Source organism: Condylura cristata, unplaced genomic scaffold, assembly GCF_000260355.1.
Source record: "Condylura cristata isolate star-nosed mole 26May11 unplaced genomic scaffold, ConCri1.0 scaffold00023, whole genome shotgun sequence".
NCBI lineage: Eukaryota > Metazoa > Chordata > Mammalia > Eulipotyphla > Talpidae > Condylura > Condylura cristata.
Window position 1 is genome coordinate 810242 of NW_004567124.1, and position 18126 is coordinate 828367.

General features: G+C 35.4%; 1 protein-coding gene across 3 annotated transcripts in view; it reads right to left on the reverse strand.

Moving 5' to 3' along the window:
• NEO1 (neogenin 1) overlaps nt 1–18126 on the reverse strand; it is a 159447-nt gene that overhangs the window by 94119 nt on the left and 47202 nt on the right. For all 3 annotated transcript variants that reach the window (XM_004687609.2, XM_004687610.2, XM_004687608.1), the window contains exons 2-4: nt 14382–14699; nt 8215–8490; nt 4914–5067 (exon numbers count right to left, since the gene is read on the reverse strand). In XM_004687609.2, the coding sequence (XP_004687666.1) occupies nt 4914–5067; nt 8215–8490; nt 14382–14699 (748 nt within the window). The remainder of the gene's footprint in view (nt 1–4913; nt 5068–8214; nt 8491–14381; nt 14700–18126) is intronic.

Consider the following 18126-nt stretch of genomic DNA (forward strand, 5'->3'; position numbering starts at 1 on the left):
AGCTAAATCAAACATACAAAGGTAGCAGACACAAAATAAGGAATACAATTAATTATAGGGACAAGACTTAAAGCTACCACTCTAAAAGTCATATCCATACAAACTTAAAATACAATACCAAACACAATGGCAAAATATACTTATTTTTGAGATTCTAAATTAATTTTCATAGGCCATATTTTCTCTCAAATTTTAACATTTTATATTTCCTGTGTATGTTTAACAAAAAAAGTTTTGTTTTATAATTTAGCCTTTTCATACATTATTCCTGGTGCAGAAAAAAAAACAAGAAATGACTCCTCAGTTTGTGCCACTTTTAGTTCTCATCCCTTACATATGTTTCAGTATTTTACATTATAAACTTGGGCTATTAGTCTTCCTGATAAACAAGATGAAGTTTCTGGAAAAAGACAGAGGAAAACCAGAATCGGGCTTGGTGAGTTCTCTAAGAAATACCCTGCAAAAATCTGAATAAAATTTATCAAGTAGGTTTCCTATTTGGAACATCTTTATAATGACCTCAAACCCCAAATTTATGCGATGAATAGAAAAACAAGAGAACATACGACACAGAGCAAGAAAAACCTGAATGAAACAGGGAGGGCTTTGGAGGCCTCACAAAGAAAGCAAAAATTTTAAATTTAAAATACTTTATTTTACACATCAGCAAAGTCACTACTAAACTTCAGAAATGGAAAACAATGCTTACAAGTGGCACATCAGATATTATATATGTATATATACATATATATACATATACATTATATATGTGTGTGTATATATAAAAATATTAAACTTGCTGAGAAGAATATAGTTTATAATTTGCCATAACTGCCTGCCAGTACAGAAAGTAATCTTTCTTACTGGAGATGGCTTTACTCTCCTTAAGAAACCTTGAAAGACTGTTCATCCACTTGTCCACTTGGCAGAATTCCTGGTAGCTTTTTCACATAACTATACAATGGCTTATACTGAAATGACAATCAAGCCTTTAAAACTCCAAAAATCAAAGATGGAGGCCAAAGGAACAACATGTAAAAAATATGCCTGGTCAGTAGACCCAAATTGAATGTTGGTAGACATAGGGGAGGTGGTTGGAGGAGAGAGAGAGAGAATGTGTGTGCATGTGTATGTGAGTGTGTGTGTGTGTTTGTAACAGAGAGGGAATGTGTGTGGGTCCCTAAGTAGCCAGTGGTCAGTCTAGGAGAGTTTGATATATTAAGAAAACCCATATTTTTGGCAAAGGGAAAGGTATCTGAGCAAATAATATGATCAGATTTACAAGTAACAAGTGTGAAAAGACTAGAAGCATGAAGTTTATTTACTATAGTAGTATGGAGTTAAAGAGAAAAATTAACTATAGCATTAACAACATGAGTAAAGAAATGGCAAAAAGTACTGAGCACTCTTCAAAAACACTGGACAATGAAGATATGGAGAGTAATTTCTTCATTTGTTTTACAAATACTTATTGGCATGCCTCTATGTGTGACATAGCATTTAAGAATGTAGCAGTAAGCAAAAAAAAAAAAAAAAACTGTTGTCATACATCCCACGTTTTATATATACATATATGTGTGTGTGTGTATACACACACATACATACTCAAATTCTTTTCTTTTTTATTATGCATGTATTTTTTCTTTTTATTATATATATTTCATTAAATATATTATATAATATATATTATATAATATATATTATATAATATATATTATATAATATATATTATATAATATATATTATATAATATATATTATATAATATATATTATACTATATTACATTATATATATATAATTAAAAAAGAAAAGAATTTGAGTTATTGATCTAATAAATGGAAATCCTTAAACATTTTTAAAAGGGAGTAGGGGACCCTTCTTGGTGGCACAATGGGTTAAAGCTCAGCACTATGAAGCTGGCCAAAGCCGCTTCAACACAAGTTTGATTCCCCTGCCAGAAGGTGACCCACATGACACAGCAGACCTCTCCTGCCTTGCCTGCTGCTCCCCTCAGCTGTGTACTTCATAGATCTGCCTGTTCTGCTCCCTGCTCTGTCTCTGGTGAATCCTCTCACAGCCCCTGCTCCTCTGGCCTGTACCCTAGTGCTGTATGCAAAAATAAATCTTTTAAAATAAATAAATAAAAGGGAGTAAGAGCTGGCGATGTGACGAGATGTGAGCTTTGGAAAGACTTCTCTGGCAGTTTTATGAAGATGTACTTGGAATGAAGCCAGAGTACAAGTCGGAAGAATAGGTAGGAGGTTATTGTAGTAATTGAGGTGACAGTTGACAGCAGCTTGGAATAAAGTCATAGCAACACAGATGGATTTCAAGCTACTTAGGAGGTAAATGACACATATTGTGGATGGGTTAGGTAGACAAGTTGAGGAAAAAAGAATCAAGAAGACTCATGTTAAGGCAGTAAGTATAACAGAGAAAACAAAAGGAAAATTCAAGTTTTGGTTTGTTATTTGAATGAGAAAAAAAGGGAAGCTTTTTTATAGGAAACTGAGAAGAAGCCAAATGGGAGGGATACACTTGAAAAGAAGATTCATAAAAAGTCCTAAAAAAAATGGAAAGTGATAAGATCTAGAGCAGAACGGGACTTCCAAACTTCCTCTAAAACAGCAGGAATGGAAGGATGGGTGGAAAGTCAGTCTTAACACATAACCTGGCACAAAAGTCATTCTCTCATATTTTCTTTTATTTTGAGGCAGTTGTAAGATGTATACACAATGGAATACTATTCGGCAATCAAAAAGATAAACTCAAGCCATTTGCAGCAACCTGGATGAACTAGAAGGGATTATACTATACAAAATAAATCAGAAGAAAAAGGAAAACATCAGATGGTCTCACTTATAGGTGAAATATAGAGAAACCAAACAAAGGATCAGAAAAAAGACAAAACTTGCAGGCAAACTACTGATCTGAGGCATCCAGCAGGGGCTAACACTGGGGACAGAAGGGCACAAGTAGTATGCTTGGTGATGGTCAAGGGTGTTGTGGTGGTGGGAGAATTACATATGAAGAGAGAAATCAAACATTGTACAAAAATGAACAATGATGTAAGAAGAGTAAAAAATAAATTCAAAAAATAATCTTTGAAGAGACTAATCCTTTGTTGAGATATTCTATCTTATCATGTTTCAAGTATGTTTGTAATTGCTTACTGAAGCATTCTCATGATGGCTTCTTTATTTTAGATTCCTCTAAAACCTGCCAGTTTAGCATTGACATTGATAAGTCTTTTCTTATTTGAAATTTTCCTAGTTACCGGTATGATGACTGACTTGCAATTGAAAAATGGGTATCTGTGGTATTATAAGATTGTGGATCTCACTAAATCTTTCACTTCACCTGGCTTCTTCTGGCATCCCTCTCTACCAGAGGAAGGGGTGAAGAGTCCTACCACACTACTGTTGGATACAGGGAGAATTCCATCAGTCTCTGCTATTCCCTTTATGGGAGGAGAGGATACCTCATTACTCCTGAGCAGGGTTGGGAATTCTTGTTTTCCACTCAGACTACACTGACACTGAACCCAGTAGCCTAGAGAATTCTAGGTATAGAAAGCCTACTTACCCTTAAGTATCATTTTGCTAACCATGACATATCCACAAATGGATTAATAAATATTTGCCTCACAGATACAATTTTAAGTGAAATACAATGTAACAATTTTATGTAACATGAAAGGAAAACACATAACATCACTACCATGGTTTATACACCCCTGACCCACGTAGATCTTACACTCAATCTATGTTGAGAATAATTCTTTAATATCCAAAAAAAAACCACCCAGCAATTCTACTTCTACTTTTCTTAGTATTCATGACATACTTTGTCTTAATTTTCTTCACAGTAGCTATCAAACTAAAATTTTGTTTTTACATAATTATTACCTGATTTTTCCCTCACTAAAATATAGACTGCCTACGAATAAGAATTCTGTTTGGTTGATTACTCTATTCCCAGTACCTGGAACAGTGCCTAACATAATCAGCAATCAATAAATATTTGCTGAATACTTATAAACAAATAAGAGCCACAGAAATCCTCACTTTCTTATATAAGAAATCAAAATTCTATATCATCATATACTTTCATAATATCCTATAATTATAAGATAAAGTTTTAGAAATAATCTATTTCAGGTTTTCTACTTCTGGTAAAGATTTTACTTTAAAATGTAGTTAAACATAGTTTCTACTAAAAGAACTTGAAATTTTGATATCCTATTTCAAGTACCATCTGGTACTATCGAGAGACACTTTTGGTTTTCAGAACTTGGGAGTGCTATTGGCAACTAAAAGGTAGCGGTCAGGGATGTTAGTAAATATCCTATCATGCATAAAATAGCTTTGTTTGGAAACAAAACATACCTAGCCACCTTCGTCATCTCAGATCTCTTAATACAAGAGAATAGAGAAGGTAGAGAAGGTAACTTTGCATAGGAAGTGATGAGGGAAATGGAAGGGCTAAGAGAATGGTATTGTGTTAACAGAAAAGTGTTGTGGAAAATGAAGAATCTGTGATCATAGAAGGTAAGGTTAGGTTTTCAAAGGGAAAGCCAAAAGGATGAAGAATATATTTTCTTTCATTGTTTGAGTGAAGTAGAAAACCTACTACCAACAAAATGCAGGTGAGAGTGAGACAACTCAGGCTAGTCAGGACCAGAGGTACTCAGAACAACAAACAGAATAATTATCTCTTAATATTTTGAAAGCATAATTTTCTTTAAACAACCTAATCATGTATAGCATATAAACATATTTCAAGAATGATAAATGACCATTTTTATATGCTTAAATAAAAGTAATCATTCATTAAAATTAATCAATAGTCCCAAATATGATTAGAACAAGTCTCCAGCCAAGGATGAGTAAAGCTTTTATGTGGACATTACCTTTGTGTGTCAAGTGCCTCCTCATTTTTCATCCACCTAATGGCTGGAACAGGAAATCCTGAAGCAACACAAGGCAAAACTGCACTTTGACCAATAGCTCTGACTAAGGAAGAAGGCTGTTTCACAAATACCAAATTTGATGTAACTTCAGGATCTAAAAAGAAAAAAAATAAAGGTAATAAAGAAAGCATTTTGTTACTTTAATGATAAGGCAGAACAATTAGGATTCCATCTCTATAGCTTCATGTAACAAATTTCAAGTAAACGTGGCCAAGAAAAATCCACTTAAGTTAGCAAACATTTCTTAAATAACGTGAATGTACAAAACAGTATGCAAGGCACTCTCAGGGCCTTATAGATATATAAATATATATAATTTACTTTGACTTCAAGGTGCTGATTTGACAAAGTCCCTTCACCTTAACAAAACAAGTTACAATAAATGACATATTAGTACAAATAGAGAAAAGATTGAGAAGGTTCAGCACCCTTAGTAGCATCTTCTCCACTCAGAAGGATATAAGACGTTTCATTTCATTTCCTACATGGATGTTACTTCTCAAAAACATGAGTAACATCTCTGTATCCTGCTCACTTAATCTGTCAATCCTTTGAATTGAAAGTGCTGCAGCTAGCTATGAGTGTGCCATAATGTGTGCTTGCTTACACACATTAACATACTCATTAACAGTTGCCCAGTTGTGGACATATTAGAAGACCATACTCATATGGGTAGAAGACAGGGTTCTCTACACCATGGGGTGATATTGGTAGTGCTGACTTTGGAGAAAAAAATACATCTCTCAGGCAAAATATGTGATTCCTGTCTCATTTTCTTAGGAAAAGATGTTCTATCACATTGCAATAACCACCAGAACTAGCTTTAACCAATCAATTAGTTTTACAGAGTTTGAGGTAAGTAAACACTGTCTAATAAATCAGTGAAAAATCACTTCACTGAATTTGCCTCTAAAAGTCAACCACTGAAACTGTCAGATTTTAAGCACCAGCCATCCAGTGGCAGAATCACTTGCTTCCAAGGCTTTTACTAACTGCTCTCATCTCTGCAACCAGCCATAAAACACTTCTATGACTAACATCAACCCACCCAGAATATAGGTCTTCTTTACTTAAGTAAACAAAACATCTAGTACTTTGGTTTCACCTATTAAGTAGTGGATCATTTTTTGACACTATGAATCTTGTTTCCCTGGATTCAGTTCTAAAAATCCGGTGGAATGTTACTTTAGGTAGAAGAGAAATATGACTGTTATCATGTAAAAGCAAGTCAGAAAGTAGACCAGAACATACCATTATATGACAATGGTTCTCACATTCAGCTGGAATTACTTGGTAGATGTAGTAATTTTGATAAACTCAATTAAACAAATTTGAACAAATATTTAATGGCTTTCATGTGCCCATATCCTATTTTAGCAGCACACAAAACTCCCTGCCTTCACTAAGCTTACATATTAATAGAGGGAGAGTGTCAATACCAAAAGACACAGTAGGTCAGATGATGGTATGTTCTAAAGTAAAATAAAGGGGAAGAACAGAGCAACAGTTGGAAAAAATATGGTTTTAAACAGTGATCAAAGATGGTTTCATCAACAAAGTGATATCTGAACAGAAAGTTAAGCAATTATCTGAGAGAAGATAAATACAGGCAGAGAATACAGCGATTAGAATGGTCCTAAAGTATGTTGTGTTCTAGAAACACAGGTGGCCACTATCACTGAATGAGGATGAGTGTGAAATGGAAGAAGTGTGATGGATGGAGGAGGAAAGTGACATTAAGATATAAAATCTGACAGGTCAATAACTATAACATTTACTCAGAATGGGAGGTTCTGAGCGAGCACAAGGCATGATTTAATACACATTTTAAGAGACTGTGGCTACTAAACTAAGAATAGATTGGCATAGAGCTAACAAGGTTAAGGATGATGATAACTGAGAAAAGTGCCTTTTAAAAGGCCACCAGGAATCTCTCAAGAACTGTGTCTCACAACACTGATCTCACTTCGCAATCTAACCCATAGTCTAAAAAAAGAGAACATGAAAAATAAGGACTCCACTCAAACAGCATAATGATGGTCCAATTATATCCACAAACACAGATCTGAACTAAGAAATATGGTGAGAATCAGGCACCTCGTAATGGAAATAAAAGTTGAAAGGTTAAGGGAGAATAAGAGCTATTAAGTGAGAGGAAGTTATGAGAGAACAAAAGTTAAACAGTGAGGGGCCTTCCCTAGTGGCACAATAGGTTAAAGTACCGCAATATGAAGCTGTCCAAAGCCACTGTGGCACAAGTTCAATCCCCAGCCGAGGAGCTGACCCACATGGTGAGGCAGACCCGCCCACTGCTACGCTCAGCAGTGTATTTTGTCAATCTGCCTGTTCTGCTGCCCTCTCTCTCTCAGATGAATCCTCTCACCCACCACACCTCTGGCCTGTACCCCAGTTCTTCAAGTATAAATAAATCTTTGGGAAAAGAAAAAGTTAAACAGTGGGAAAAGATACATGAAATAGATTATGAAGAAAATAGGCAGTAGCCAAGATAGTATGAACCTATGGAAAGAAGTTGAATTTATATTAAAATAGGGAGCATTATAAAGATCTCACAATTCCAACTTAACCAGAGCTGCTATATTCACAGTTACCACTCTGCCTATCCTTTAAATAAACTAGCCTGTGTGCAATCATACAAGTTTTAAAAAAAAAAAAACTATAATAAGGATCCTACTATAAGGAGTTAGTAGCATCAACAAGTAGTATCCTTATGGGACAGCAGCAGAAGAGAGGCTTGACAAAGGACAGAGTTATTGTTTCTAGCTATCAAAATACTGTGTTGCTATATAATTTTTTTTAAAGATTTATTTATTTATTCATATAGAACTGGGGTACAAGCTAGAGATGCGGAGGGTGAGGGGATTCACCAGAGACAGAGCGGGGAGCAGAACAGGCATATCGACAAAGTACACTGCTGAGGGGAGCAGTGGGTGGGTCAGGAGAGGTCTGCCGCACCATGTGGTCACCTCCGGGGCAGGCGGGGATCGAACTCATGTGGAAGTGGCTTTAACTTCTTTGTGCTGTGCTTTAACCCGCTGCGCCACCAGGGAGGGCCGCTATATAATTTTTACTGACTAAAGCATTCACTAACTTACTGATACATTTCCTTCTTTTCCCCATATGTCATACCACATATTTAAAAGTGCTTATAAGAAAATTCTAAAAGAACAATTTTTACCAATTAATAACCATAATACCATTAGCCCTGAAAATTAATTAATACCTGGAAGAACTTTTAATTCAGCCTCATCACTATACTTTGGTGGGCCACCACTTTCAACCATGCAGCGATAAAGTCCCTCATCTCCTTCAGTAACATTGCTGATAACCAGTGATCCACTTGGAAGTTTGATGACTCTGTCATCCAGAAGAAGAGGTTGTCTATTCTGTTCCCACCTCATAAAAGGGACCAAGTCTGTATTAACTTCACAATTTAGAACTGCACTGCTCCCAGCATAAACTGAAGAAGGTTCTGGTTGGCTGGCAAATCTTGGCAGACCTGGACAATAAAGAAAAAGATTAAATAAAATGTAGTTAGTGATTACTTTAAAATGTCACTCTGGGGAACAAGGGCAAGTCAGCCTATGTGGTCACATGTACAATGGGATCAGGGTAAAGAAACTGGTTATATTTAAGGTTAGAGATCAAATTAGTAAATGTGCTAGATAGGGTAAATGGAGTCATTCTTCACCAACTGAAGAACAATAGAATAGAGGGACCAACAGAAATTTAAGATTTTATATACTATAGATATGCAAATAAAGATACAGTTGTAAATATCTATGTGAAATATACAGTAATTACATAACCATTTACCTGTGTGTGTGTGTGTGTGTGTGTGCATGTATGTATCTCCAACCTAGTTTTGTCCAGAGAGATTTCAGAATCCATGTCACTCTAGTAGCAATCAGAACATATGGGTGACTTGATTTTGATTTCTCAATACCACTCTTCACTATAAGGAATCAGTGTTCATTGCAGGAAATCGTTCTAGGGTGTGGGGAGAAAGTTATGAGGCCTCAACACCTTGTGACAGAAAGTAAGTATCCAAAAAACAATGTGGATATATCAAAAGGACAGATCAGAGTGAAGGGAGTTTCCTCTGGCCAAATCTGGGACAACAATTAAATCAGGAAAAAATGCTCTATCTGGTAGGTGGAAGTTACATGAGGAAAGGGCTCTTTATTAATTTTCTGTCCCCAAATCACTGATTATTACTAGCTAAGAGAAGTATAAAATACTTATTAACTTCAGTAGAGTAACACAGCATAAACTATATTAACCAAGTTATAAAAGTTCCTATCACCAGTAATGGAACAAAGCATCACATCCTTCCTGATAAGACACACTAAGAACACAACATCACATCTGTGATTATTTCTCTCCAAACGCAAAACCTGAATATGTTTATAGGGGAAAATGGGACAAGGACAATATAAAGAATGATCTGAGGTGAAAAAAGTCTTAAGACATACAATAAGTAAGTGAAACATGTAATCCAGCACCAAGAAAAGAAGGGTTTAGGGACAACAAAGTTTCTACTTTTGTGTTTTTTTTGCTTTAAAGGATATTAATTAAGAGAACACTTATACTAAGTTCGTGACAAGGCAGAACAAATTCTGAGTCAATGACTTCATGTAACAAAATATTTCAAGCAAAAGTGACATAAGAAAATTCCACTTAAGTTAGCAAACTTTTTTTTATAATTAAAGTATTTTCTTACATCACTGTTCATTTTTATACTCTATTGAATTCTCCCTAAGGATGAAGTCCCTGTAACTGTTCTACCATCATATCATCCATGATCCATCACCACGGTCCCTCGTGCTCTTCCCACCTCTGTATTGACCCCGCACTATCCCCTTCCCGGATACATGCCTCAGATATATAGTCAGCTTGTAAGTTTTGTCTTTTTCCTGATCATTGTTTGGTGTCCCTATATTCTACAAGTAAGTGGAACCATCCAATATTTATCTTCCTGCTTCTGTCTTATTTTACTGAGCATAATGTCTTATGAGCCCCACCCATGTTGCAGCAAATGGCATGAGTTTATCTTTTCTGATTACTGAGCAAAATTTCTTGATTCATTCACGTATTTCCATATCTTAGATACTGTAAATAGTGCTGCAATAAAAATAAGAGCGCAGGTCTCCTTTTGAATTAGTGTTCTTATGTCCTTTAGGTGGATTCCAAGTAATGGAATTGCCAGATCATAAGGCAGATCCACATTTACCATTTTGAGACTCTGCCACACAGCTTTCCAGAGTGGCTAGCCCAGTTTGCATTCCCATCAGCAGTGTAAGAGGGTTCCTTTTTCTCTATAACCTCCACCAGCATTTGTTGTTCCAGTTTGTTTGTGTTTTAATATTTCTCACCAGTGTGAGGTATCTCATTATGGTTTTGTTTTCCCTGACAATAAGTGATGCTGAACTTTTTTTTTGTATACCTGTTGGCCATTTGCATTTCTTTGAAGAAGTGTCTTTTAGCTCTGCTGCCCAGTTTTGACTAGCTTGTTTGTTTTATTTTTGCTGAGTTGTGTAAGCTCTTTGTACATCTTTACTATCAGTCCTTTATCAGCTGTATGGTATGCAAGTATTTTTCCCACTAAGTAGGGTATCTCTTCATTTTGGTTACTGTCTCTTTTACTGTAAAGAAGCTTTTTAGTTTGATGTAGTCCCAGCTGTTCATCTTCTGCTTTGTTTTCCTTAGCAAAAATTTCTTAAATAACTTCTATGTGTAAAAAAAAAAAAAAAAAGCATCATGTTATGCTCTCTCTTGAGGCTCTAAAGATATATAAATTATAATTTGCCTTCACAGTGCAGATCTGGCATAAATTCCCTTCACTTGAAAAAACAGGCTAAAGTAAATGACACGAGTGTACAGACAACCAGTGACACCCCGTGAAATGCCAACGCTATCTAAGGATTAAGTGGCAATGTGTATTAAGGTTAGTTTCCTGAAGTTGATGGATGGTTATCTAGGAGGCTGTCTTGTTTTTAGGAAATAAACTATAGCACATTTAAGTAGAGGTAATGAGGCAACATGCTTACAACTTGCTCTAATGATTCTGAAAAAAATGTGTATGTTGGGCCCTCCCTGGTGTTGCAGTGGGTTAAAGCACAGCACTAAGAAGATAAACCCACTTCAGCATAAGTTCGATCCCCGCCCTGGAGGTGAGCCACACGGCACAGCAGACCTCTCCTAACCTACCCACTGCTCCCCTCAGCAGTGTACTTTGTCAATCTGTCTGTTCTGTTCCCCACTCTGTCTCTGTTGAATCCTCTCACTGCCCCTGTACCTCTAGCCTGTACCCTAGTTCTGAATGCATAAATAAGTCTTTAAAAAAAATGTGTATATTTACACAGTGCAGGGTACCTACATATATGGAGGATCATAAGACAGATGTGGCAAAATGCTAGTTAGTAGCTTAAGTGAAGAGTGCACAGGATTTCTTGTTTCCATTCTTACCATAATTCCACAACTTTGAAATTAATAAAAAATTAATTTAAAATAATTCTACATATTGAAATTAATTAAAAATGAAATATTAACAAAAAATATGTAGAAACCAATGTGTTATAATAACTCAGTACTGCTAACAGCATGAGTCTCAGGTTGCGTAAACTTAATCAATTCTCCCACTTTACAGTTATTTGATATTGGCAAGTTACTATACTGCTAATTCTCAGTTTCTCCACCAGTAAAATGAGATCAGTAACAATCCTCAGAGAGTTCTAAAAATATTAAGTAATTAGCATAAATATGTAGCATACTGCTTAGTATATAAACATACAACAGGTATTAACTACTATTATTATTAGCACTCATATTTAAAAAATACCCTGATAAGCTCAGAATGTTTCTTTGAAGGCAACAAACACACTCAATTATGAGAAACAATTACTGGTTCTCTAGTTTTATGGTGGGGAATGGTCCAAATGTAAATGACACATTTACAAGTTAGCTAGATATGCTTTTTTTTAAAAATTTTTTTATTACAAGGGAAGTTTTGAAAAGATAAAATTAACCAAATACCTACTTTTAAGAAACCAGAAACTTAATAGATTCTAACAAAAACATGGAAACTAATGAAGTAGGAAAAGGGGGATCTAAATAAAGCCAAGAGCTATTTTTTTATAATTATTAAAAAATAAAAAATATATATTTTAAGTTGAAACACTGTCTCTAAAGTTTCATGAAAATAATTTTCAAAAATATAAACCCCTAATAACATATGAGGAGTCTGCAGAGAAAAATTTTCCAAAAATTCCCAAAAATTCTGAATTGGGAGAGCAAATGGACCTAGCAATCAACATACGATGGTAGAAAACTGACCACAAAGGAGCCAAGAATATACGCAATTATTATTAGCAATGATATTTAATAAGTACTCGAATATACTTTTGTCTTCAACAAACAAAGTTGGGAAAACAACAGTCATATGTAAAAGAATAAAACCAGTTCATTACCTCACATCAAACATAAAATTTAAATCAAATGAATTGACGACTTAGATGTGAGTTCTGAAACATTAAAATATGTAGAAGGAAACATGGTCAAAGCATTCTGCAATGCTGTCTACAACAAAGTGTCTTTGGAGATTCACTGGAATGGCAAGAAAAGTAAAAGCAAAAATAAGCAAATGGAGCTGCACCAAACAAAAAAGCCTCTGCAGAGCAAAATGAGTATCACTGAAACAAGAAGACACTCTCTGAATGAGGGTAAATATTTGTATATCATACCTCCAATAAGGGGCTAACATACAAGATCTACAACAAACTCAACTCAACTAGAGAAACAATGCAAAGAAAAATGGGCAGAAGAGCTAGAGATACTTCTTCAATGACATACAGACAGCCAATGCACACGTACAAATGCTAATCTTCACTTACCATCAGGGAAATGCAAACAAAACCACAATGAGCTACCACCTCACACCATGGGAATGGCCCACATAAAAAAGACCAGAAATAAGAAGTGTTGGCAGAGTATAGAGAAAAAGGGGCTGTTTTTATACTACTGGAGGGTATGCAAACCAGTTCCTATGAAAAGTGGTACGGAAGTTTCTCAAAACACTAAATATATATATTACATATATTTAACATAAAATAAATATAAAATTATATAATATTATTTTAATTACTCAAAAATAGTATAAAATAAATATAATATGACCCTTAACTAAAACTATAATTTATCAGGTATTCCAGTGAAAAAGTACTAATCTGAGAAAAACTCATGTGTACTAAAAACCTTCATGGTATGTTCAGGGACTGTATCTTACTCTTCTTCAGATCCTGTATTTTCTCTTGTACTTTTCCACTATTCTTCAAGTGAAGTCTGCTCTAAAAAGACAATGAGTATTTCTCTTTACAAATTTCTGCTCTTTAACATCTTTCTATACATATATACATATATGTATATCTGTTATCTCCTACGTATTTTTTTAAAGATTTATTTATGCATACAGAACTGGGGTCTAGGCCAGAGGTGCAGAGGCAGTGAGAGGATTCACCAGAGACAGAGTGGGGAGCAGAACAAGCCGATCAACAAAGTACACTGCTGAGGGGAGCAGCGAGTGTGCATTGGCGAGATCTCAGGAGAGATCTGCCGTGCTGTGTGGGTTACCTCCAGGGCAGGGATCGAACTCATGCTGAAGTGGGTTTAGCTTCTTAGTGCTGCGCTTTAACTCACTGCACCACCAGGGAGGGCCTACCTTGTTTTTTTTTTTTTTTTAAAGATTTATTTATTTGTGCATACAGAACTGGGGTGCAGGCCAGAGGCTTAGGGGCGGTGTGAGGCTTCACCAGAGACAGAGTGGGGAGCATAACAGGCAGATCGACGAAATACACTGCTGAGGGGAGCAGTGGGCGGGTCAGGAGAGGTCTGCAGCGCCATGTGGTTACCTCCAGGGCAGGTAGGAATCGAACTCATGTAGAAGTGGCTTTAGATTCTCAGCGTTGTACTTTAACCTGCTGCACCACCAGGGAGGGCCGGCCTACGTATTTTTTAAATAGTAAACTAAACATCATTATCTTTGGTTAAGGTATAAAGGAATCATAATTCTAATTACAGTTCAAGTTTTACAGTCCTTTAAAATGGTTAGACAAGGCTGGTTAAAACGATCAAAATGACTCAATTTTCAGTTTAAACAGAAAAAAAGAACTGGCTCAGTACTTCGGATGGCAACTTTACGTCACCTAAATCATCAGAAAGTGGTAAAGTACTAGTTTATCTCTTAAAGCACACCAAGCAAATCCTAGCATAATCCCAAACACAAAGTATATGCTCAAATGACACTTGCTGAATGAGTGTATTGCTGAAAGCTCCAGGATAACTTCACATTTATCAAGAGTTGAGAATACAAACAAATTATTTAACAAAACCTACCTGCTACTGTGAGTTTGGCTGTTCTGCTGACAATAGTTCCAAGATTCTCAACAGTGGCCACACACTGGTAATAACCTTCATCAGGTTTATTGTGTTTGGAATGTACCACACTGCCGATAAATAAAGATCCATCTGGGAGAAGTTGGCGTCGATCATCAGACACTAAGTTTAAAAAAGTTCCATCTTTTTTCCATTCAATTTTTGGAGAAGGCTCAGAATATGCTGAACAGTTTAATATAACAGAAGAGCCTCTATTTGAGAGTGTATCCACTGGTTCCACCAGAAAATAAAATGGAGTGAATGTTCGAATGCCAGCTCCTATAAAAATAATAATAATAATAATAATAAAGAACAAAGTTAGGCAATGCTTTCTTCTTTTCTACTAAAAAAATGGTTATGTTCTTTGGGTATGATACATACAAATAGTCATTTCACAGGGATTTACCCTTAACTAGAAAAACAAAACTTGGCTCATTCTAGAACATTAGGGAAAAAGACCCTCATGATATTAAAAAAAAAATTTCTTAGATGATAACATTATCATCATGTATGGCTTTATTTCTGGCCATACAGTGAAATTTATAAATACTTAAAATTTTTATTTCCAAAGTGAATAAACATAGATAGAAAACTGACATGGCAATAAGGTACCTTTCCTATGTTTATCATTTATATTATTTTCATAAATTCAATATATATACACACATTGCATTTTTTTTTAGTGGATTAGTCATCTTGTTGACTTAAAAGCACCCTTTGTGCTTAACTATCATGTCTCACAAATATTATTTTATCTCTTTTTTAAAATAATATAATAGTTTATTTTTACATCATTTTGTGCCTTTTTCCATCTCAGTTGTAATCCCCGTGGGCTTCCCATCACCAAGTCATCCGTGGTGCCATCACCATAGTCCAGTGTACTTCCCCCACCCTGTTTGTTTTCTCTCTCGACTATGATTTTTTTATAATAAAATAAATTTGACTACATACATTTAAAAATATTTTCTTTCTTTCAAGATTATAAAAAATGCCAGCCGTGTTTGTGTGTTAGTATTTTTGGTGATTTCATTTTCCACATAAAATCTACATCCAGAAATCATTTTGATGTGAAGAACACAGACATATCAGCCTAATTTTTTCAAGTCTTTGGCCTGTTCTTTGAATATGGGAAGAATGTAATTTTTTAAAGAAACATCTGCTACATTCTCAGCCACAGAAAGTTTTACCTCGTCTCATCACGAAAAATGCTGATCAAACTCCACCATGAACAAGTGAATTTGAAATCAGATTTCTTTGTGTGAACAATTAGGGAAGCTTAGTACAATAAATGACATAATAAATAAAGCCTTGCTTTTCAAATAGATCTACATATTCCTTTCATTATAATTTACTTACATTATCAACCTAAGGATGACACTAATTAAGATTAAACAATTAAAGAATGGTCCTAAATAAATATGAAACAGAGGCTGAGGGAAAGAAGGTCACAGATTAGCAATACATGTGTATGTCTCGGCGGAAGTGCATTATATGGGGCATGACCTTCTTATCTGACAGCACTTTCGTAAGTGTGGACAGAGCAAAAAAGATGCAGTTTTGGGATTCAGCCACCAGGATACTAGTGAAGAACTGTGTCATGGCAAATGCAGACATGGAGTCCATTGCTGTGTCTGATCAGGACAGTTTCATAGTGCATACAGCTTAGGAAACAATATTCCTTTTTTAGCTGGCCTTTGTGTCTTCCACCAGTGAGAGGCGGTGGATGTAGACAAGGCCCTTCCAGTATCCCACTCAGTGCAGAGAAAGTGGACCTAAAGAATTATGATGCTGCTCTCTGACCAATCACTTTTCCCCATCAACTTCTCACTTCCTATTTAAAAGGAAGCACGTTCTCCTCTTCCATTTTGCCATCACTTGGACCTTTGGCAAGAGGGGATCTCCAGTTTCAACAGAAAAGAATGGGGACACTTCCACTCTAAAGATGCAGATCATTTACTAAACCTAAAGACACAGGGTCCTGGGTACATCATTTGCAGCTGTATCTCCCCATGTGGTTGTTGGACAGCCTATTCTGCAGCGTCTGTTTCCTATCTGCTGAACTATGAACATGACAACACAAGCTTCCAAAGAGTTTCCAAGATGCCAGTGTTTCTTTTTTCTTCCCTTCAGATTCTGTTTTCTGAAGATTCAGAGTGAAGCCAGACCATCCAGAAATAGGATTTTCATTCCTTTTGGCTCTAAAGGGACACTCCCATCACACGCATCAATTTTCATCCCGAGACCCAAAGCACATCCTTCTCCATGATGCTTACACATTCTATATCACTGACAAGTTGTCGCCTTTTCCAAATGACAACTCACTTCCTCCCACAAATGATTCAGATGTCATCAGAAGATGCACAGATCATGTCTTCAAACTTTTAAGATATATAAGCCTCTATTTTTCATGGATCTTTCAATGAAAGAACCCTGGTGGCAGTAGAACAGCTCTTAGAGGACATTATCACTAAGCTCCCGCCTCCCATCAAAAAAGAAGAAATTGTGGGCCTAAAACAGAGCACTGTTCTTGAACTATATACTCTGTTCATTTTCACAAATCATGATAATAAAACAAAGTTATTTCTAAAACCAAAAAAAGTGAAACCTCGGTGATAGAAAAAATACACTTCAAACATTAAAAAAAAACACTTTACATCAATATACTATAAAAAAGCAAAAGACAAGATGGGGGAAACATATCACAAATAACAAATAATTTAGAAGTTTACGCAATAGAAAAATGGGTAAGACTGTGTCCTGACAAAACTTTATTTACAAACAGGCAGCAGGATGGAGATCATTCACTGTCTTTTACTGATCCTTACCTCAAAAACATTTAGTCAGTAAAATATGAATGAGTTGTATTTCATGTGATCTGGTATAAGTTCTGTGAAAACTGAACAATGCAGATAAGTCTAAGGTATATAATTTCTATGCATATCATTGTACTTAGAATTGAGAAAGATAGAAAAGAATATTCCAGTTTGTTAGCACAGATTTTTACTGTGAGGAAAAGGATCAAGAAAAGAGTGGGTGGGTCAAGGATGATAATACATATAAACTGATGTACGTATAAACTAATTTCATACTAAAAATCAGTTTGTATCATTCATTTTTAAACATTATACATATGGTAGTGTGAGTGTGTTTACACACGCATGAATACTTGAAGGAATGCATTTTAAAAACTAGCCACCAAAATAGGGATTATCTCAGGGTGTTAAGGTTTCAGCCCATTTTAACTTCTTCTTTTAACCTTTGGTGTTATCTGACTAGCTTATGTAAAAAAAAAAAAATAGCATTTACTTAAGCATAAATAGAACTGTTTTCATCTATATGAGTTTTATATGTATATGAAATATACGTGTGTGTGTGTGTGTATATATATATATGGGTTTTATATATATATAGAGAGAGAGAGAGAAAGAGAGAGAGAGAGAGAGAGAGAGAGAGAGACACTACACAGGATGGGGTTAGTAAGAAGTCTGTGGTATCTTCATATTCTGAGATTGGAAGATTATCAAAATAGAAAATATTCACCTTTTAAAATATGTAGAGCAGACACTGCTTATATTAAAATGTACATACACATGTACATACAAGTGTATACTCATATTTAAATGTAGTTAATAAAAAAGTCTAGGAAAGTCAACACTACAGTTTCTGGTGTTTCTCCAGAGAGAGCAGTTAAAATGAGCTGCTTAAG